Source organism: Dermacentor silvarum, chromosome 1 (assembly GCF_013339745.2).
Source record: "Dermacentor silvarum isolate Dsil-2018 chromosome 1, BIME_Dsil_1.4, whole genome shotgun sequence".
Taxonomy (NCBI): Eukaryota; Metazoa; Arthropoda; class Arachnida; order Ixodida; family Ixodidae; genus Dermacentor; species Dermacentor silvarum.
In genome coordinates, this window is record NC_051154.1 from 102,193,410 (window position 1) to 102,216,020 (window position 22,611).

Sequence of the window (22,611 nt, forward strand, 5' to 3'; positions counted from 1 at the left end):
TAAACTCTGAATGACCGCTCGGACACGAGTCGCAACAGCTGGTGTTTGATAGCCGTGGGCTCGAACCTTCAGCCAATGCCAAACCCAACACAGCCCGCGTCATTATCAAAGGTAACGTCAATGAGTTCTTTTTTTCACAATATCAAATAGAACTGGACAAGTAACATTTTCTTTCGTCTTATAATGCAATACAATGATATTTCTATTATGAGTGGTTGAGTAGTAGTGAAATAAAAACATAATGAAAAGTGCCTTCGTCATCGGGCTAGTACTTGAATGTCCTGGGGGAGTCTCTATTTCTGTCCTGCATTTACCTCAATTTCTTGATTACTAACGCTGTGTTCGCGATATTATTGACGCCTGGCAATTATCGAGCACTAATCTATCACTTTAAGTTGACTTAATATTTGCCTTTAGTGTCCCTTTAAGCGGATTTCTCACGGGGGGGGGGTAGTAATAATAATAAAAGAAAAACAAATAAACTATGCACTCCCCAACCATAGCTGACATTAGGTACATTAAGATCTACCTTGCATTGCAGTGCATCAGTAAAAGAATGCTCCGAATAGAATAAGAAGGGCAAACAAAATATACTAACAACATTAGAATTGACATTGACCTATCATTTTACTTCAATTAAAAAAAAAAAAAGTTTCCCCTATGCTTTCCTTGGCTTCACGGTGTGTTGGTTCCATATAATTGAAAATGCAGAGGCAATGATCATCAGTTCTGCCAAGCACCGGCTCGTCAACTGCTACATATCAGACATTATTTCACCACTTGCAATGGTACAGATGGCAGGCTTGCACAATGATGGGTTTGCAGCATTACACTTCATATAGAAGTACACTGAGTATGGCAAATCAGTTCTGCAGAATCCCGCAAGGTGGAGGAAGTATTATAAGAGAGAAAAATTGGCATCTACCCGAATGTAGCATGAAGCTAAAAAGGAAACCCTTATGGGTTTCTCACAAGGAACGCCTCGCAGTTGAAAAATTCGCCCTGCTCCGGGATATAAACCCAAGACCAATGCTTTTCCAAGGTGGTCGCTCTACCATCTGAGCTAACCAGGAGGTTAGCAGATCGCAGCGCAAGGGCGAATGACTTGACAACTCCAAGCACAGAGAACTGAGTATGGCAAATCAGGTCTGCGGAATTGCGCAAGGTGGAGGAAGTATCATGAAAAGGAAAAATTGTCAACCACCTGAATGTAGCATGAAGCCACAAAGGAAACCCTCATAGATTTCTCAGAAATAATGCCTCCCAGTAGCGGAAAAAAAAAATAAAAATAAAAAGGACCACACCTAATTTTTCAACTGCAAGGCATTTTTATGAGAAACCTGTAAGGGTTTCCTTTGTAGCTTCATGCTACATTAAGGTAGGTGACATTTTCCCCTTTCATCCCCTTTCAGCAGTACACTCACTCGTGCAACCCTTTTAAAAAACTCCAGCATGCACAATGGTACTGCACACCTATTTTTTTTTTTGGCAAAATCAGACGTGTTTGTTTAAATAAAGAAGAAAAGATTTACTCAATTAAAGGAACACTAATGATTATTACATACTTTGTCTAATTGCATGAAATATTTTGAATTTGGGGTCTCTGTACCACATTTCATGGGTTGTTGGATAATAAAAATGCATATTTTTTAAAGAAAGCATGCTGGCAGAAAAAGAAAGAATTTTGTATATATTTCCAATTCCCGATTATGTGTATTAACTGCCAATCATGAGCTGAGTATACTGGCGGTATGTATATGACAGTAGGCACCACTGGAGCCATGTGATGTCTTCTGCTTAGATCAGCTATGTTGCACAGGCTTGGCTACCTGGCACTTTCAAAAAAGTGGACGAAGAGACACATGTGTAAATTAACAGTGGCATTTTCATACTTGAGTTGTAGTAAGCACTAGATGGTGCTGTGCACTGAGTGCATCAGTCATCCCTCTTACAAATGCTGTCACAGTCAATACAAGAAGCCAGCACTGGAAATTTTAGTGCATAGAAATGCATGCTATCACATGTGTTCCTCTGCACTATAGCCTGGGTTCTTGTCATATGGTTTTGAAATCGCGCTGTGGCCTGTGGATCCACAGCACCATCTAGAGTATGGATTGCACATCAAATAGGGACTCAAAGAAACCCAGGCCGAGTTTCATACATAGCTGCTCATCAGGGCACTGCTATGGAGGATTGGTGTTGTGACTTGTTTTTGCAATGTTTTCAAATAATTGCATGGAAAAATATTGAAATACGAATGCTTTGTATAGAAATGCAATGAAACACGACTGCAGCGAGTTTCAGGCAGTCAGTAAAAATATTTGGGCATCTGCCGATCACGTGGTGTTTATTAGCTTGTGGTGCACAGCAGTTCACTAAGTGCAGATTGCGTTGTTGGGCCATCATACATCTATTTGTGTGCTTTGTAAATGAGTTGGAACCCTGGAATATGTCAGAATGGCGCTATAGCGACCTATACAACATCGTCTGAAGTATATTACCAAAAGTGAAACTCACTTTAGTCTCACTTTAAGAGTCATTTATAGTAATAAAGGAAACAACCTAATATGATTCTACAACCTCTATTGATGGTAAGAAAGGGGGCTGGGGTACGAACCTGTCGTAGAGATTACGTCAGCCAAGAACTCGTCCAGCGCTTCGCGCTCTTCATCGTTCCCTTCCAGGTCAATGTCTTCCAAGTCAACTTGTGCATCATGCACAGCTTCAATTCCTGCATGAGACAGTGATGCACCTGCCCCTTTAGCACACGTCATGTATGTACCACTGGGGAAAATTTGGCAAAGATGAAGCATCTGCATCACCTTGTTCTAATTATAACATGGTGCCATGCTTTGCTTTCTGCATGCTATGATGGTCACAGTGCCTTTAATATTAAAAAAGCCAACTGTTTCTTTCATGCAAGGCTATTATATCTAGGTGCAGTGTGTGTTTGTGTGTACATGAGAAAGAGAGAGAGAGAAGGCAATTATGAGCTGCAAATGCAAGTGTTTCATTCAGATTACAGGAACACTTGTGCTGTGTAAAGTCTGGTGTATTTTTCACATGGGCATTAAAGCTTTATGGTTTGGCTAGCTATGGTGCACAGAAGAGTGATAATAAGTAGGCATGACTCTTTAGCTCACCTCATATTCACAGGTTCGTAACGCTGCCATGGGCCAATAAATAGTGCGTGCCTGACACTTAAGTGCTATTATTTATGCAGTACAGTGAAACCTTGTAATAACGAAGTTACACCTGACCCAAAAATACTTCTGTTACATCCAATGTTCGTTATAGGCCTGTATTCGTTACATGCAAGAAAGATTAAGTTTAGAAAGAAAGAAAGAAACATTATACAGACACAAATTACAGTAACATATTTAGAAAGCAAGAAACATTTAAGTTTGCTTCATAATCATCATCATCAGCCTATATTTATGTCCTTAAGAGTGTCCTTATACACTCTTAAACAAGTTTGCACCTTTTGGGGCTTAATTTGCCTCACAACAATAATCGTTATCTATCTTGCCTGCAATACCCCCAAATACAGTATTCTGAGCTAAAAAAGAATTATGGCAATCCAACCAGCATGTTGAAACCTGAGAAGCAAAGCGTCCGTGAAGCGGTTAATACAAATGCCATGCAATTGATTATACTCTGCACAGTGTTTTGCACCATACAAATTACCTGCCTGCTAATGAAAAGACAGCAAGATGTGGAGACCCCCACCACGTGACCCAAAAGACTGTGCATTACACTGTCTCCGTGATTGGCCTCCCTTGCTATGACACTGCAGCCAGGCTTGGCGCGCCGACTAGAGCGGGCCGATCCTGGAGATACTGCAACAGTAAACTGCACTTTACTCGACAAAAGACCGACCAAGCAAATGCGCCAAACCCCAAATCCGAAGTAGGCATAGAAAGGTTTGCATTATTAGAGGAATTGTGCTCTTAATGACATATATTTGTATATTTGTTACAATGAGGATATTTAGGTACCATTTGTTTCATCACTGAGTGACTGTGAGATACTGAGTGACTTTTGTGAAATACAAGATGACATCAACTAACTGTGCTGTCAATGGGTCCCGGCACTAAATGAATAGCACCACTCATGTAGAGGTGTCGTTTCGCTTTCAAAAACTTAGCTTGGCTTGGTTAGAAAGAATGCCTTGATATGTATGTGACCAAAGTAGTTGGACAGGAAACCACGAAAGCACTTAGCTATTACAGTAGAAATAATTCACCACTTCAGAAAACCTGAACCGCATAAACACAGACTTGATAAAGTATTACTTTCCTACAGCTAGGGCTGCATTTGTTGTCTGCTTCGCACCAATGCCGGCATAGATGCTATCGCGGTCGTCTACGAGTGCTTCAAGCATACGACTTCATAATCTCGACTGCAGACAGAAAAGCTCTAATAAAAAATTTTCCCCTGCGTTGTTTACGTTACCACTGTTGTACTGGACACTATGACTGATAAGCTTTCCGTTGCACACACAAAAAAAAGGTACCATAAAAATTGGTTGTTGGTCCCTTAAAAACTGTGCCAAGGTGTGCACCTTGTGATCATGGATTGCAGGTGCTCTGGTAGCTGGCCTCTTGCATGAACAATGTGAAAAAGATTTTGAACTACATTTTGGAGTTTTACATAAGAAAACTACGATCTAATTATGAGGCACTCAATAGAGGGGAACTCCGGATTAATTTTGACCACCTCAGGTTTCTAGGGTTTTTAACACCATGCATTGAGTGCACGGTGTTTCTGAATTTTGCTCCCATCAAAACGTGGCTGCCATGGCCGAGATTCGATCCCACAACCTCGTGCTTAGCAGCGCAATGCCATTGCCGCTAAACCACCATGACGGGGTGCATGGACGATGTCGGCCTCGCGATTCTGTTGCATCATCAAATGATTGTTCGATTGCTACAAGTAGCAGTGAGTCTGAAGATGATATCAGGTCATCAGATTTTAATTTGGACGATGGAGACCTGCAAAATCAGCCTCGACAGTCATCAGCTCTGTCACAGCGAATTTTGTTTTCTGCCTTTTAACTAAACTTTTTGTGCCAATTGAGATGCCGTAGAGATGTTGGCACAATACAGAATATAGGTCCCACTTACGGTGTCTCTGCTGCATGTGTTGGAGATTTGCTGCCACCAACCAAAGTGTGACATTATGCCTTTTGCCCAATATTTTTGGGAACTACCGGTAAGAGGCAGTTTCCATTAGGCAAGGGGAAAAAAAAAAATCTTGGAGCACACATTGCTTATAAGCTAGAGCATTGAAACTTTCATGAGCTGTTGGAAGATTAGGTGAAAATAATTCGTATATTTCAGAATATTTTATTCTTTTGTGAATTTTGTGTTATCCCCAGCACAACATTGTAAACATTTCCGGTACTTTTCAGTAAAGTTTGCTTTTCACAAATTATATTAAACCTAACATACTTGAAGAAAAAACAGCGCAAAAGAGACGAGTGCAAAAGAGACGTCCTCGTCTCTTTTGCGCTGGTTTTTCTTCAAGTATGTTGCACCAACTCGCCCACATCAAGCTCCTGCTGCTAACCCTAACATGCACTTTTTAAATTTTATATCTTTGAAACATACATTTCTTTAGCCTCATGCTGATTTATAACATATTATTGTATCCCTTATGCCCTTAGGGTGTATTCAATAAAAAATACTTGCTAAAACCTTCAAGAAAGGGACATTTTTTTCAATAAGAGATTTAAGGGCTCTTGACCACTTCAGCTCGTCACAAGTGATTGTCACTATTTGGCTTATGATGAGTTCACCTTACCATGGGCATTTTGCCACTTTCTGAGTGGCTTGTGATGAAAAGAGGCCATCAAAGGGTCTTTTCCTTTCACAACATAGATGGCAGTAGTTGTTTTATTGTCTGTGCTTTTATTAAGATTTTTTTGCACTAGGTGTCAGCTAATGATCCCGACATGAATGCACTGTTTCATCGTCTGCTGCCTGAAATGGGACAGCAACGGGAAGAACATTTGCAAGGAAATCAGGATCTGGTGCAGGTGGTGTGAGAAAGCGCAGTTTGGAGTGCTGTGTTTTGAGCGCTATCATACTGCTCATATTCTTCAATAGTTTGCATAGCATCAGCTGGGGAACACTACAATCCGAACAATATTTCATTTTTGAAGTGGGCAGTTCACAACAGTAAATAAGCAATATTATTCTTTGCTATACAAGGTTTCCAGAGATCTTTTTGTGTTTTAAACATGTTTATAAAGCATTTCATGTCATTAAATAAATTAGCCACTTTGGTACCATTTTTAGCGGGAGGGTGGGAGGGGGGAAAAAACAGAACGCAGTAGTAGTAGTACCAGTATTCAGTGTTAGCAGTGTCATACACCACCACCACCAAAAAAAGTGACTGTTCTTGCATAATATATTTTTAAGCTAATTAAAACAGGTAGAGCTCAGTACAAATATACCAAGACGCTTGCATCATGAATATATGAAGCAAGCAAATGTATACGTACGGTGCAGCGTCCCTTGTTCTTTGTATGCTTCAAGATCCCTGCGAAAGACTTCCCCAAAGGTCTCTTGCCGTTCTCGCAGCACTTCCTGCTCTTGTTCTTCCAGCTGTCGAAGTAGCGTTTGGTGGTCTTCTTCCAGTTTATCTACGCAAAAGACCAAAGAGCTATATTTTTCACGCCGATTTTTTTAGTAAGTCCAATGTTTTGCAATAAGGGTGAACAAGTGGTATTGTGGGTGTTCATGCTTTCTTCAATATACTTCAAATAAATCTTTCTGAATGTCACACATTTTGTATAATTTCTTTCTCTAAATACAGCAGTCTCACAGACTGCCAACAGTTCATTTCTAATGTTTTCAATGTGCCCTACAACATTTTTTAACCCATTGGCTGCCAAAGCTGGCTAACCACCGGGCGCATGAACCTAGGCCATATTGTCAAAGCCAGTGATTCACTGGATTGGTTTAAAATGCTATTCATTGATAAACATACAGCAATATGTCCACTTCAGGGATGGTATGATTTTAAAAACTTATTCACTGATATTTGTAAAATGTTTGTGCATGCATCTATGTGCCTGAAGAAGCACAGTGGCCGCATTACCTATGTCATATACCACCGAACACTGGCAAACATTTGCCACAGCAGTGCAAAATGTGCAAAAAAGGTCAGCAGGTGAGAATATGAAAAGTGCAGTGCTGCTCTTTACATGCCTCAGTGTTTCAAGGTTTGCCACACAAAACTAGACCTGTGAGTGGCAGTTAGGATTCTGCACTGAAAAGTTCTGCCTCATGTTGTAGATGAAACTTATTTGTTCACATTTTTGGAGAGTTTATTACTGTAGCCCATTATGCAACAAATGCGACAGCAAAACTTTGTGTAGCGTGCATATGGGGGCAAAATAATGAAATGGAGGGCCACGTAGCATGCATAATATTTGGTAGCCAATGGGTTAACGAAGCAGCAAAATGTCTTGGGCATGAAGGGGCATTATTGCAGGTATGTCCTCCTCCAATGATGTCCCAAAAGTTCTTTGTACGAGTTCGAGTTCAAAAAACACACACACATCACCTTTGAAGCTTTTTATCTCTTTTCAATTTCCCTGCGTGCTGTAAACTACAAAGCCTCGCCAGTGATCGTAATACTCCAAGCAGTGGCACTTTGCTTTGCTACAATGTTTATGTTGGTTAGTTCTCGCATGGCGTACAATATGCCATTATTTGAGCTGCTTTGCTGTTAGCTTTCACAGCCAGTACCTGAATATACACTCTCTGCCAATACGAAAGCGAACACCACATTGTGTTCAAATCTGGTAATTTTCTTTATGTGTGCTTGTGATGAGGAAGACTTCCACAAGTGGGACTCTTCATCAGGAGAACAACAACAAATAGTAGTGAGGGAGTTCTGACCTGCATGCTTGCAAGGGTCGCAGTTTCAACAAAGATGAAGTGTTCCCTTTTATATTGGCAAAGAGTGTACCATGCAGTGTTATGAAAGCTAAAGCACGATGCAGCAAAACAGCAAAGGGGCTCACGTGCATACACCTATGACCATGTCTACTGGCATGATTGACTGATTGATGAGGTTTATTGTCCAAGCAATAAAGGGGAGAAAAGCCATAGTCTAAGGCTCAGGATTAATTTTGACCACCTGGGGTTCTTTGACGTGCACCTGTTGCTCGTTGCACAAATGCTTTTACACTCTGTCTCCATGACAATGTGGTTGCCACACTTGGAAACTAAACCCACAACCTTACACTCAGTAGCAAAATGCTACAGCCACTAGAGTAAGTTGCAAGCAAGTAGAATAAGCTAATTGATCATCTGATCATAGAGAGCAAGATTAAAGTCCTCTAAAGAGTGCGTTTGACATTAGCAATTATTTGGTTAGCATCGATTTATGGCGATATTTGTTGCAGTGCTCTGCTGACCCTTTCAAAATGCTGCAAGGCTTTTATATCACTATGGCCATATTTAAACACTGGTGCTCCTGCTTTCTCACATGCTTGAGTGCAGCTCTAGTGGCACATTATGACCCACTTTAGGTTTTGCAGGTTTGTTTGTAGCTTTTCTTTTGCAGAGCTGAAGCCATACAGTAATAGTCATATTCATTTCACAGAAATCCTGACATTAGCACCAATTTCAAGATTCCTGCCTACAAAATATACTACAAGATGATGTACTACATTGGTGTTCCAGTTAACAGTTTCCCAAAAGAATGTGGTGGGGCAAAAATAATGGAACGAAGGGCCACGTAGCATGCATAATATTTGGTAGCCAATGGATTAACAAAGCTGCTAGTGGCGAGTTCTTGTGCAGTGAGGATCAAAACTAACTCAAATGCCAATGCTGATGTATTTTGCAGCACGTTCTTGGGACTGACAACTCAAAACTAGTGATGGTCTCGGAAAGAATAGGAGAGAAAGGACAGGGTGGTTAACCAGAATAAATGCCTGGTTGATGACCCTTTTCTGGGGGAAAGGGTAGAAAAGATGAAGAGAATGGGAACGAAGATACGAAGTCCACTGTGAGGCACCTGACGACTGTCCCACCCCAAATAACGGCAGCCAGTTGAACCCGCTGGAGCCCCCAATGCTCCAGCTTGCTGCCTTTCATCTAGAAGTTGATGGTGGCACCATCACTTGGCTCTGCCATTCACTACAATGATGACCACAGTGCGGCAGGCAGTCTCAATGCTTTTAACGAAATACAGCGGTGCTGCCGCTCAGGCTGAAGTTGTTTGGGACCAGGGTCTAAGAAATCAGTTTTCCATGAAGCGATGGTTGTGAAGTATTTCATGTGCAATGACTGTTGTTTCTGCATCAAAAAGGGAATACTCAGAGAAGGAGCACAATTATCTCTCTGCACCCACAAACTTCCAAATGAGAAAGTACGTATTTGTGAATGCCACTACAAGCCATAGGCGGCATAGAAGAGTCAAGTCTTGCTGTGGTAAGCTGAATAGAAGGCGGAGTAAGCTGCAAATGGTGAACCAGGTAACAAAGGTACTGGTTCGTGAAATCTAATGAATTCCATTGGGCCATGAAAGATCACATTCAACCATGCAAAGCTTACCCGCTGCATCTACTCTAGAAAATGGGATAGCAACACAGTTGACAACATAATGAGCAATCTGGGTGGCTGCATCTCTCTTTGGTCATTTCCAATTACACTCCAGTGACTTGGCAGTCACTAAAAAATTATGGGTCCCAACAATGAATTTCCTGTATGTTGCTACAGGTTCAATGGATCCAAAGCTTAGTGCTGAAAGTAAGCTCTGGATGGCTGCATTGCAGTCGCAGAAGATGGACTGTTAGTGACAAGCCAGCTTCCGGATAGATGAACTGAAGTTCCACATGCCAGACTGCAAGCTTGGTGGCTATTGTGGATTTCAAGTGTGATGTTTTCAGTGTAATCTTGGTGAATTTAGCTGGGATGATTGCTGCAACCATTGATGTAGAGTGAGTGAACGATCACTGGAAATGTTAGGGCAGCTGCTGTGGACATCATGTAAAAGAAATAATAGTGCCCGTTTCAGTGCTGCCAATGAAACTTGCACTTTTTTCTTGATGCCTAGAATGTGAGGACACACTTGAGGGGAATGCAGGTACTACAATGGTGACAGCTGTCATACTGCAGGCATAGTACGATGGCAGGGAAGCTTGGTGAGCAGCAAGGATATCACTAGAACTTGTACACAAGCTCACTTTTGGCAAGCAGGCAAGATGGCGAAAAAGTATTTGGGCGACGTGTTGAATATGCATCCTTAAGCCTTTGTGGACGTGTCGGGGCCATGCCGCCATGTGAAAATATCGGCTCCAGTCACGTGTCGGGAAGTGCCCGACACGCACGCTTGCTCACATTCTCTGGTTATTTGAGTTCGTTGCTCCATCTCTCGGCAGCGTTTTTGAACTATGAATTGCAGTTTTTATTGTCTCCAGATGAGGGCAGCACTATTTCAAATGCACTTAAAGGGATTTTTGCGTGCAATTTCTGGTTCGTGCTGGTGACCTGCTGGTGACCTGATGGTGACGTTTTCTACCCACGCATTTTATGGACGAAACTCGCGTGAGTTTAGCGAGCCCGATGATGATTTTAGTGCCGAGGAGCACTATGTGCCGCCTTCAGATGGTCATCAAACGTCCTTGGATGACAGCATGTCAGAAGACACTGACTGCAATGACCCAGGAGGCGATGGTTCGTGTGGTGATCTCCTACAATCAGTGAAATGGTGGAGGAAGCTGTTCTGGCTGATTGAAGGCTCTATTGTAAACAGCTACCTTTTGATGAAAATGCAGTTCGCTGCTGAAGGCATCAAGGAACCGAGACACCTCTCTTACCGACGAAAGCTTATTGGTGACATGCGATCAAAACCAAAGAAAAGGTGCCTGTCTGCACATACCCAAGGGGATGAGCGTTGCAATGGCAAGCGACACTTCCTAAACCGGATGTTTCAGTGAAAACTTTCAAAAACTTTTAAAGGTTGCCTGTGGCAGATAGCATAATTCTAGTTCATGAGCTGGTCTACTCGAAGAGGCGGACATTACTTGCACAAAAAATTGAAATGCATAATCGACTAATTAACAAAAATTCACTAATTAAGTTTTAACAAAATACGTTATGGCCCATATTGCAATTTACAAATTGTAGCTGTGGAGTTCGCCACGTGGATCCACTTGGAACGAATTCTCAGGATGACACCAGTTTCGAGATATTAATTCCCGAACTTTGCGGAGAAATGCATTGGCGTTCCAGTTACTTTCTTAACAAAACGTCGTTTTAGACATTGAAGCACAAAAGTAACTGGAATGCCAATGCATTTCTCCGCAAAGTTCGGGAATTAATATCTCGAAACTTGTGTCATATTGAGAATTCGTTCCAAGTGGGTCCGGTCCACCTTGCAAGCCGCACTTCCTAAACCGGATGTTTCAGTGAGAACTTCACATGTGGCATGACTCCACAGCTAAAATTTGTAAATTGCAATTGCAAATTACAATCGTTATTGCAATTTGCAATTGCAATAACGAATTACCATAAGGTAATTCGTTAAAAGCTTAATAAGTGAATTATTGTTAATTAGTCAATTATGCATTTCAATTTTTTGTGCAAGTAATGTACGCCTCTTCGAGTAGACCAGCTCATGAACTAGAATTGTTCTATTTGCGACAGGCAATGTTTAAAAATTTTTAAAAGTGTTCGCTGAAACACCCTGTATAATAATGTGAATGGCAACAGCAAGGACTGCGCTGTGTGCAGTGATAGAAAGAAGAAAGGCAGCAGCAAGGAGACTGTTTTCTAATGCAAGACATGCATTGCAAACCCTGGCCTTCACCCTGGTGACTGCTTCGAGCATTACCATACTGTGAAGTACCGCTGACAGCCAAGGGTATCGAGAAATATTTCTCAAATAAATCCCCTAAGATGTGTTTGTGTACACGAGCATTCTTTATGCATGGTGCTCAAAATGCGCAGAATGGCTTCTGACTGGAACTACTGCAAATTGGGTAAAGGCTTATGACCGCAAAGGGTTAAAGCATTGACAGCAATGTCTAGGAAACCCTCGTTCTGACAAAGTTGAAATGAGAAACAGACTATATTATAAATGGTATTTTGCTAAAAGTGCAATGAACTTAAAACAGCCGTGCTGATATGGGAAATGCCTTCCAACAGAGCAGTAGTTCGTTGAGTGTCGTGCTTAAAACATATACTGAAACAAAGCCTTGCTCAACATTAATAACAAGGCAGCATTTCCTCCAGGAACCTGCAGTCCATCTTACAAAAAAGCTTTTATGCATTAATAAGGCCTCCTCTGCTGCCAATGCGCTCCACATGGTTTCCAAGCAAATGAAGAATGGCTCTAGTCTCTGATGTTGAAGGTGTTTTGCATGATTCTTTGTACCCTCTTTTTCTTTACTACTGACACAACATCGACAATTTCTGTGTCTGTGGCAGGAGCAACACAGCAACGTCCACATCCACAATCACATATGACTTGATATCATCCTCTGGCACTTTGTCAACAACCTGGTACACACGCTTGTACAGCGTGCTACAGCTACAGCTTTCACCTGCTCGCTCTAGGACATATATGCAACACAACCTAGAATGAGGAAAGCCGTTAATCACCTTTTGCCAAATTTTGCTGATGTCAAGAGGCTACCACCACTTAGCGTAGTGACCCTTCACAGCTCTCTTTGCATTTCCAGGTTGACAGGAAGACAAGAGCAATGAACCACTATACAGTGGAATCTCGATGGTACGAATCTCACGGGGTCACGAAAAATAATCGTATTAGCCGAAATTAGTATCATCGAAACACAATTAAAACTAGCTAAATTAAAGAGTCGGAGGTGAACTCACTCAGGCACACGCACGTAAAAAGCATTTACAGTATAGATTACTTATAACGTAACTGTTTATAGTGCAGAACAGGCTACAACGCGGCATTTTCCGACTCCCGTTTACCTTCCCATAGAACTCCATGTATACGCATACCGCTTACAGTGCAGCCGCGCGAGACGAAATACCGGTTATAATGCGGCTTCCGCTGGAAATCTCGCCGACAAGGGCGGTAGTGAGCATGCTTCTCAACGAGGTGCGCCCACCGACGGGAGAGGAGATCAACGAGGGTGATGCGGAGGAGGAGCATGAGTCCAACGGCGATAAAATCGTCGCCGCGCGCCGTATGTGCGAGTGAAAGCGCGCCTTCACGCACGGAGCGCGAACGCACAGCGGAGAGCAAACGCGACTTCCGTCACGGCCGGGCGCGCCAGTCGAGTCCGGCCCTGCTTCCGTCGCACGAAAGGCCGGGGGGGGGGGGGGGGGGGGGCAACGCTGTGCTTTGGGGCACCAAATGCGTATCTTGCAAGCGGGCGCAAGGATAACTGGCGACGCAATCTCCCACGCGAAAGGAGCAAAGCAGGAAGGCAGCGCAGGAGGGAGGGAAGGAGGGAGGGAAGGAGGGAGGGGGGGGGGCCGGCTTCTACTCTGCCAACAAATGCGTTCTTGTACTTTGCGCCTGTGCCGGCTGTCGGGGTTGTCGCGCGCACCGTATCTTGAAAGCGATCTCCACACAGCTCTGACCTTTGTATGCGCTGCACTTACGCCGCTCAGTTTCCGTTGTAGCGATAGACCGCACTTCCCTAAGCCTGCGTGGGGAAAAGCGCAAAAGCAGAAAAGCGCCACCGCGTCAAACTCTTCGCGTCCCGTCGCGGCCTCCGCGCTGTCCGGCGCCGTGTCCGCGCCTCCGCACCAAAAGAGAAAAGGAGAAAGCGCGTGACTGCGCGCTGTTCTCTTTCGCGGCCGTCGGTGGGGCGGCGTTTATTTGTATCAACCAACGCGGGTCGAAAATCGATTCGTAACCACCGTTCTCTAGCACGTCGCAAAGTAATGGGGCTCGGCCGGGACAACAGAAAAATTCGTATCATCCGGAAATTCGAATTAGCCGTGATCGTATCATCGGGATTCCACTGTATATGCTGCACCGAGTGGTTCCTGGTGTATTTCCTGCTTCACATTTCATAAGTGGAGTCCAGCATTGCTTCACTTCAAATACTACTCTGGTCTAAAATGCACAGCAGTCAAAACCAAGAAAAACTTTGAATGAAGCAATATTTCAAATGAAGTGCTTTCCCTATGAGGGTTTACTGCATTTCATTTTCTAATGAAAATAACAACATTATGACAAGTCAAACTTTATTGGTGCATCTGGTTGTGTGTAGTTACTGTATTCCATTATTTTCATTATTATGATAATTGTGACACATTGCTTATTAATGAGTTATGATTTACATATGCTTACAACCACTATTGCACGTAATGTCTCCTAAATGGCCCCTTCTGTCCTTATTTTTCTATATGAAAAGGTATTCAATACAATATTTGAACTATTTCTTTTAACACTTGTAACATTCCGTTTAATCAGACATAATTAATTGGGCTGCCTCTTCTACCTCTTCTCTTGGTTCCTTCCCCTGTGCGCTTCTTCCTTCTCTTTCACGAGTGTTACACAGGCCTCCTCTCAGTCATCAACCCTGCCAGGTTGATATGGTACCATGTTGTTCACAGATGACGTCTCAATAACATCTTGAGGTCCACTGTAGCACAGAGTCTTTAAAATGTCTAGCTGGTGGGCGGTCTCCACAACCTTGTAGGGTCCTGTAAAAGGAGCCTTTGATCCTTGCAGACCCCTCTGAACAAACACGTAATCTCCCACTTGTATGTCCGGAGATTTGACTGAATGTCGGCGGTCGTAATTTATTTTCATGGTGGTCTCGTATATAGCAGAATGATCTTCAGACTTCTTTCGTTCTTGCACCACCAACAGGTTAGCGATTCCGAACAGGTGGTCTGCGGGAAGCCATTCCGATTTGCCATGGTACGCGAAGTATGGTGTGCACTCCAAGCCAACCATGTGTGAGTGGTTGCAGTGGTTCACAGCCGCTCCAAGGGCACAATTCCAACCGCCTGGAAATTCCGGATAGAGCGTGATGAACTGTTTGACATCTCATATAGCTCCCTCGGCGAGTCCATTTGCTTCTGGATGGTATGGTGCAGCGAAACGAAGCTCTACGTTTCTCTCATCAGCCCAACGTTTCAAGCGATCACTTCTAAAAGCTGGACCATTGTCAGCGATCATTACTTTGGCATGTTTGAACATATCTCGGTTAAGCAGCGAGATAACACTGTTGGAATCTTCTTTTCCAGGCGTGCACGCCACCATGCGTGTGCACTCATGACAATGGCCAGTAGAAGAGCTTGCGTAGTTTGTACTCCCTCCCCCTTTTTTTCTGAGCTCTGCGAAGTCAAGGTGTATAGGCTCAAATGGCTTTTCCGAGTGTTTTGGGATAACCATTTCGCTTCCACGGGGCCTGAACTTCGCTTTACAGAGCTGGCATTGATGGCACGTCTTCACATATTTTGAAATATCCTGTTTCATCGTATTCCAGGGAAATATCTGTTTAATCTTCCAGTAAGTCCTCCAAAAACTGTCATGACCACCGGATTCCGGAGCATCATGATACAGTCTTAAAATATTTACCATACTCATTGTAGGCATGTGCAGCCTATCATTTTTGAGAATCATCTCTTCCGTGCTGTTCTACAACATATGGGTGACATAGCTGATCACTTTGAGCTGTCCCTTCGGATGCTTACTCTCGTCCCGCTGGTACAGTACAGCATCAATACCATAATGGGAAGCATCAGTGTTTAGCCCGAATGGCTTCGAGAAATCCTGTATTGTTCGCACTGGGTCAGATGATATAATTTTTACAAGCTGCTGATATGTCTCTCCGCATTCATTAGTCCACACAAATGGAGTATCTTTTTGTGTCATCAACGTTTGGCATTTGGCCTTTAGGGCGTAGTCTTTTATAAAAACCCTAAAATGTCCAGCGAGACCCAGGAACACTCCAGAATGCAAATCATACGGTTTTGTCAGCTGGGAGATGCACTTGACAAACTCTTCTTTAGTGCTTTTTGTTTGTTTGTCAAATATTCTTCCTAGGAAGACCAACAATGTTCTTAAAGAATTCACTCTTCATGTTAATCGTTAGCACAGCTTTGCTAAGTGCTTCTACTACCCGGGATAGATGCGAGCAGTGGTCATCGTGAGTCTTCGAATAAATGATGTCATCCACATAGATGTTGCAGAAGATTCTGGTAAATTCGCTAAGCACGCTGTTCATGATCTTCTGAAACCATGCACCAGAATTTTTCCAACCGAAAGGGAGTCGGTTGTATTAAAAAATGTCGAAAGGAGTAACAAACGCCGTGAATAGCTTGTAGTCTTCTTGCAGCGGAATCTGCCAATACCCTTTCAAAGGTCGATGCGGGAAAACTATGTACATCCACCTTTCTCGTCAATAATATTGTCGATCCTTGGCATTGGGTATGGGAATAAATCAGTCTGACAGTTTACAACTATAATCAGTGCACATCCTGAAAGTTTCATCATCTTTGGACACAATTGTAATTGGAGATGCAAAGGTAGATGATGGTCGAATACTTTCAGAATCTAGCAAGCCTTGCAACTCTTAGCCATTTCTTTTTTTTTATGTAACATCCCATAGGGCTTTCTTTTAACAGGTGTCGTGTCGCTGAGCTTGAATGGAACCTCACTTACTTTCACTGCAGGAGAGTAAACTCCGATGCATATCAGCTCCGGGAACTGTGTCGGTACATCCGAACTCTCTCTGACCAACTTGAGACGCGTTTGAGAGTCTGAACACACATTCAACTGGGATGTCTCAACCGGAATGACTACAACGACTTCATCGCACCATGAGATGTTTAATCTGACCATGCCTTCAATTCTCTGTTTAGGCTGTATCACATGATACGAATAGTAAGGCAATGTTCAGAAGCATACTGAATTACTTTCATAACGCTTCTTCTGCAAAAAGAAATTACACTGAGTAAAGCGAGAATTAGGGCTAGTTGGTGTATTTTTATCCTGTAATGCGCTTGTAAAACTAAGTTGTACTCGACACATTACAAAACAGAAAAAGAAAATTGTTTCATAGTCAATGATGATAAAGAAAATGAAGTATCTTTCAGGGCTTCTCATCAGACAAGTCTGTGGAAAAAAAAAATCTTAGTTTCTGTGCAGCTTAAGCACTGCGAGTACTATAAGCAGTGCACTGTGTGGACTTGACTGTGGGGAACTGAGTGCTGCATCTCTGAATGATAGGCAGTGTGAATAAGCTACGAGAAAATCCAGCCTTTCTGTGGCTTCTACATGGTGGAAAGGCCTGCGATTATTTGTACAAGTGTGAACACCGTAATGCTTGCGCGACTCTTTCTGTAAGCAAGCAACGTTACAGGCCCTCTGCAATTTTCACATTAAAGCCTGTTGGATGGAGTGAACAATACGCAAGCTAACAGTGCTTCCTATATATCAGAAAGAAATTAAACATAGTTTATGTAAGCCTCCATATTCACTGAGACAACCATGGTTCCATCCCACTCATAAAATATAAAAATAGGGCAACACTGTGCTTTGCCATAGTCAAAAACAGTGGAGACAATAACTGTGATACATATAAGTATCTTGCTCAGCCATACCTTTGAGGCTCTCAAAGTGTCCTTTCTTTTTTTCTCCATACAATGCAAGCTTGAACCTTTCGTCTAGCTGCTTCTCCTGCAGAGCTTGTGTCTCGATGACATCCTCCAGGCTTACCAGGCGAAGTTCAACCTCCTCAAACATACCTTCCAACTCTCCTGCATGGAAGGTCAATATGAAGAGCAATGAAGTCTATGATACACAATGTTAATCTCAAGGTCAACAGTTTATTTCCAAGGATGTAGTCTACTCTTGGCTTTCATGGAATCACCTTATTGATTACTACATGGTGAACATCTACATGGTGAACATCTACATGGTAAACATCCCTTATGTTACAAGTTTGATGTGAGATTATTTTGGCACCTTTACATGCTGCCTTTCACAGCACTTACTTTGAAGACCCCAAAGTAAGCTGCATTATAAAGTGCCAGTGTGCAAATCAGTTAAGCATTCACTGTGCTGACTATTTTCTGAGCATAACTGTGATAACATGGATTGAGCAATGCAGTATAGTTGAAGACGATGGAATAAGCTTCACGGCAAGCTAAGCCCACATTGCACTGATATACACTGGCCATCTCAGTTCACAGTCTGAGCACTGGTCGGCTTGAACATCAGGTTGGCAAAAGAAGATATTTTCATGCGCCACTTTTGAGGATACTAGTATTGTTGTTACATTCATCTTACAAATTTGATTATGCTGGATATCTAACACTGGGGTCAGGCCACCTTCACATCTGCCTGCCTTTGCAAAGTTATCAAATGCCTATCCATAGTCACTCTGCTAGTCTTCATCTTCACAGCCTTCCGTCTTCTGCTCCTGACTGCACACCAACTGCAAGTTACCTTTAGCTCATTCTAGCCAATATAACTTGGAAAAATGGTCCAGGTATTTGCTATTGAGCAAGAGCTGAGCAGGTACTGTGGAAGGCTGCGTGCTGTGTCTGTCAGTTTCAACAGTACCTATGGTGTTCATGAGGTCCTGGACGCCCTGTTGTAGCTTGGGCAGCTGTGTCAACTGTAAGTTCAGCTGCTGCATGCTGACCAACTGCTGGTGGCAGTAGGACTGCAGCCCTGTGATCAGGACATCTACCTCCTGCACAAGACGTATAGTATAAGAGTGAAAGCACAGCACTTGGCAACTGTATGCTACTATGTGATTGATAGGCCACTTGCCAACGCACCAGCTTCACCACCCAACATGCTAAAAAGGTGGGCACAGGCCCTTGCGATGTAGGGGTCTATGTATACATTTTCAATATAAGTGCCACTAAAGACATTGGGTCCAGACTGGCTGTCATGCATTGGTGCCTCACACCTCAACTGATTTCAGTTCCACCAGTGTACAACTCCCCAGTACAGAGATGAACTAGGTGCATTTGACCTATGCCTGAAAACATGCATTTGCCCCTCCTTGCTGAGCTGTCAATAGCATCTGGGTTAGCAGGACTTGAATGTTGCCAGAGCTATTAAAATGTTGCTGTGACTACAAACTTTGACTGCTATAGGCACTGCCAGGTGGCAGCACATGCTTTGTCGCCACAAATGCCTGCAAGCCTGTATATACAAATGTGGCTAAGTGCTGCAATGGCAATTAATGTGTTCCTGAAAGTAAAAGACCCAAATGTGCCAAGCATGGCTGCACACCACAACACAATGCCACTCAATGTTTAGAAATAGTTGATTATGTTGTATCTAAGTTACATTTAGTTTCACTAGACAGTGGCACGGGATGACCCTAACCTTTCTCTATATATATATTCTTGCCACAATTATTCAACAACCTTTCTGAATTAAGCAGCCACTGGATGTGTTTCTTTTAGGTTGAGTGTGTTGGCAATGAATAAAACACATTACATCGGCCACGGCGGCCGCATTTCGATGGGGGCGAACTGCAGAAAACATCCGTGTACTTAGATTTAGGTGCACGTTAAAGAGCCCCAGGTGGTCGAAATTAATCCGGAGTCCCCCACTATGGCGTGTGTCATAATTAAATGGTGGTTTTGGCACGTAAAATCCCATAATTTAAAACGCATTACATTTACTTAGGTCAGCATATCACTAGGCAATACTTGTCCACCTCAAACCTTACAATTTTTTTGCCTTCGTGCACATAACACACACACTTTCAGCACTATCTAAGTAGGGAAATGTACATACATTCATCCAGAAACTAAGCTTTACCCCAAATCTCTAAATGCAGTGCAAGTTATTCAGAATTCAAATTAGGGCTGGCATAGTGTAGCGACTCCTTTTGCTCAATTCAATTCAATACCTTTCCTATCATCCACCACTCATGATCCTGGTGATAACTCGGGTGCAGCACTGCTTGAACCACTGATGAAGAGAGAGAGAGAGAGAGAAAAAAAAATAATCCGAATAGAACCTCTACATTATCTTAACTCGGCTTCTTGCTCCTTTGGATTGTAGTGCACATTTCCCATTAATTTTCAGCACAACAAAATTATGAACTTTGAGCCGATAAATGGAAAGGAAGCAGTAATTTAATGCTTTGCAAAGTCAATTTCTTCAGTCACAATATCTTGACGTTATCATTGACCCATTGTAAACAATAAATATGCAAAAAATTTAGCAAACACACCTAAAAAGTTCAAGGTTCAAAGTTCTGTGACCTAGATGGTGGTAACTCGTAACAGATGGGAATAGGACAATAAAGCAGCTAAGCCAAATGAACACTTTCACCTGGTATGGAAACAAGAAAATAAGAAACTGATAGAATAAGTTACAGCTCATAAAAAAAAATCTTAATATATTTTTTTTTTTGACAGCAGTTACTTTGCGATTACAAAACCTCATGTGTCATGATAACAACAAACTGCAAAAGCTAGTGCAGTTTCAAATGTGAAACTTTCAATATTGCTCAGTGCTGACAGCAGCACTGAGCAATATATTGTTGCTTAGTCACGTTACTAGTGCCATCGTAATGTTGACGTCAAAGCTAACAAAATGTGCATGCCAGAATTACGGAAATATGAGTATATACTTCAGCTCTCTTGGCGTTGCCTTCATTTTGGCTGTGCAACTCTTCCCACTTTGACTGGTAGCTGAAAAGCAAGCAAAAAAAAAAAAAAATTATTTAAGCTTCTGATCTGCCAATCAAAGAAAAGCGGAACAAGATGCCTCATTCTTCAGAAGGCGCATACTCACTAATGTAACAGATCAGCTCCAGCACTTAGAAGCCGTTTTTCGCATTCCTGTTGAGATCTGCACAAATAAATGTGTGCATTTAGGCAAATTATGTCAAGCCCGTGGCGCTTAGGTGACAAATAACGTCTATATTGTTCAATGCTTACTTTGGAAGTGAGGTATCACCGAGGCTAAGGTTTCGGAGACTGCAAGAGAATATTCAATAAATTAAATTTCAAGAGGCGTCCGCCCGAGTTCTAAAACACGTGAAGAAGAAGTATATGTTTCGTTTTAACACAGCATTTCAGTGTGTACTGTCATCTATGCACCAAACAACGTCAACTTTTTATTAATTTTAATGCAGGAAGAGTGAATATGGAGACTTCGACATCAATCTAAAGTAAAATGTTTAACGTGCGAGCGTGGCAGTAGAACATAGATAACTCAAATGAAAGAACTGTTATCAATCCTACGATCGCGCACCGCCTCTGCGTCAAATAATCTGTTCCGAGACTACAAGAAGGCCACGTCCAAAAAAAGCATAACAAACCTGAAACTGAAATCCAGCTGCTGAACGCTGTGTAACTTGTCCCTTAAGTTCTCCAACATTATAAATAGGAGAACCAGAGGAATGTTGGAATGTGTGACTGTTTAGGATGACATATAAATACATACGCTGGCACACATTCAGAGGATTAAAAAAAAAAAAGTCACTGCAATCAGTCGCAGCGCACGAAGACCACCAAATCGTACTGCAGCTGGGCAGCCACAGCGCCAGGCCGCGCGTCCTACGCGCACACCGACACTAGCGCCGCTTTTCATTGTTGTTGTTGTCGATCAGTATGTTTGGCGAGTCTTTATTTCTTTCTACTTTTTTATTGTTGTTTAACTAGATTTGCGTTAAACGCAGGTAACAAAAAGCAATAAAAATAACAGGTACAGTAAAGTAAGCGACAAACCTTAATCTGTCGCAAATAAGATGGAGGTACACATGAAGATACCTGCTGAAAACAACAATCTGAGTCGCAAAGAGTCAGCGTAGTGCCTAAATGGCCCAAGGATTTTTCATGAGATTCACTCGGTCATCCCCGTGTGGCAAGCCGCCCTACATATCCTACCAATGCCTCCTATAAATATTTAGGAGGCGTTGATCCTACAATGCATGGAGGAAGGAAAAAAACTCCATGCTATAATGGTTTGGTTCGTATGGGTTCGTAAGCGAACGATAGTGGCGCTGCGAGCGGCGCTCTGGTGACGTCAGAACGTTGACTGTCGCTTTTGTCGTCTGCTACGCTCTGGCTAGAATCACTGCATTTTCAATCGTTTGCTCAAGTCAGTTTGCGCTCTCATTTGCGCGCACGCGTAGCATGGTGCTCTCAAATTTCCTCTTACCGAGTAGAATCTCGGTAAGCGGAAATCACTCAAATAAAAACAACAGACTTACAATTGGTTGTTTTTGTATATGAACTTCCGTTAATCGAAACCAAAATGTTCGCAAATCTCTCTTCCGTGAAGGACGTAATTCTTGCTGGACGCCCGGCATATGCCGAGCCTCCAGCGTTTTCCTTTACTTGTTTTACGACTCAATTGTGGGCGACTTCTTCGGATGCTGCTACGAATTTTTGTAACGCGACAATACGACAATACGACAATACTAGTAGACTGACCTGGTCGCATCTAAATAAGAATATGTGCGTGCAGCAACAAGCTTGGCAACATTTTTTTCTTGTTCTGTTCTTTTTTTTACCACTTGTAAGCTCGGAGGATCCTATCTAAATACACGGGAAAAGAGAAATTGTTTTGATTGGTAACCAGTGCATCAAGTTTGATGAGGTTTGTTGCATTTAAAAGAATCAGTTAACATCTATAGTGACTGTTGGTTGCGAATTTTTT

The 22,611-nt window shown here is 42.5% G+C and overlaps 1 protein-coding gene across 1 annotated transcript in view; it reads right to left on the reverse strand.

Moving 5' to 3' along the window:
• The window catches only part of LOC119433946 (dysbindin protein homolog), a 37,000-nt gene extending 15,482 nt beyond the window's left edge, over positions 1–21,518 (reverse strand). Inside the window, exons 1-8 of the mRNA XM_037701236.2 lie at positions 21,269–21,518; positions 20,886–20,924; positions 20,740–20,796; positions 20,576–20,636; positions 18,535–18,667; positions 17,571–17,726; positions 6,509–6,649; positions 2,618–2,731 (exon numbers count right to left, since the gene is read on the reverse strand). Coding sequence (XP_037557164.1) covers positions 2,618–2,731; positions 6,509–6,649; positions 17,571–17,726; positions 18,535–18,667; positions 20,576–20,636; positions 20,740–20,796; positions 20,886–20,924; positions 21,269–21,327 — 760 coding nt within the window. The 5' untranslated portion in view covers positions 21,328–21,518. The remainder of the gene's footprint in view (positions 1–2,617; positions 2,732–6,508; positions 6,650–17,570; positions 17,727–18,534; positions 18,668–20,575; positions 20,637–20,739; positions 20,797–20,885; positions 20,925–21,268) is intronic.
• Positions 21,519–22,611: the final 1,093 nt, after the last annotated feature.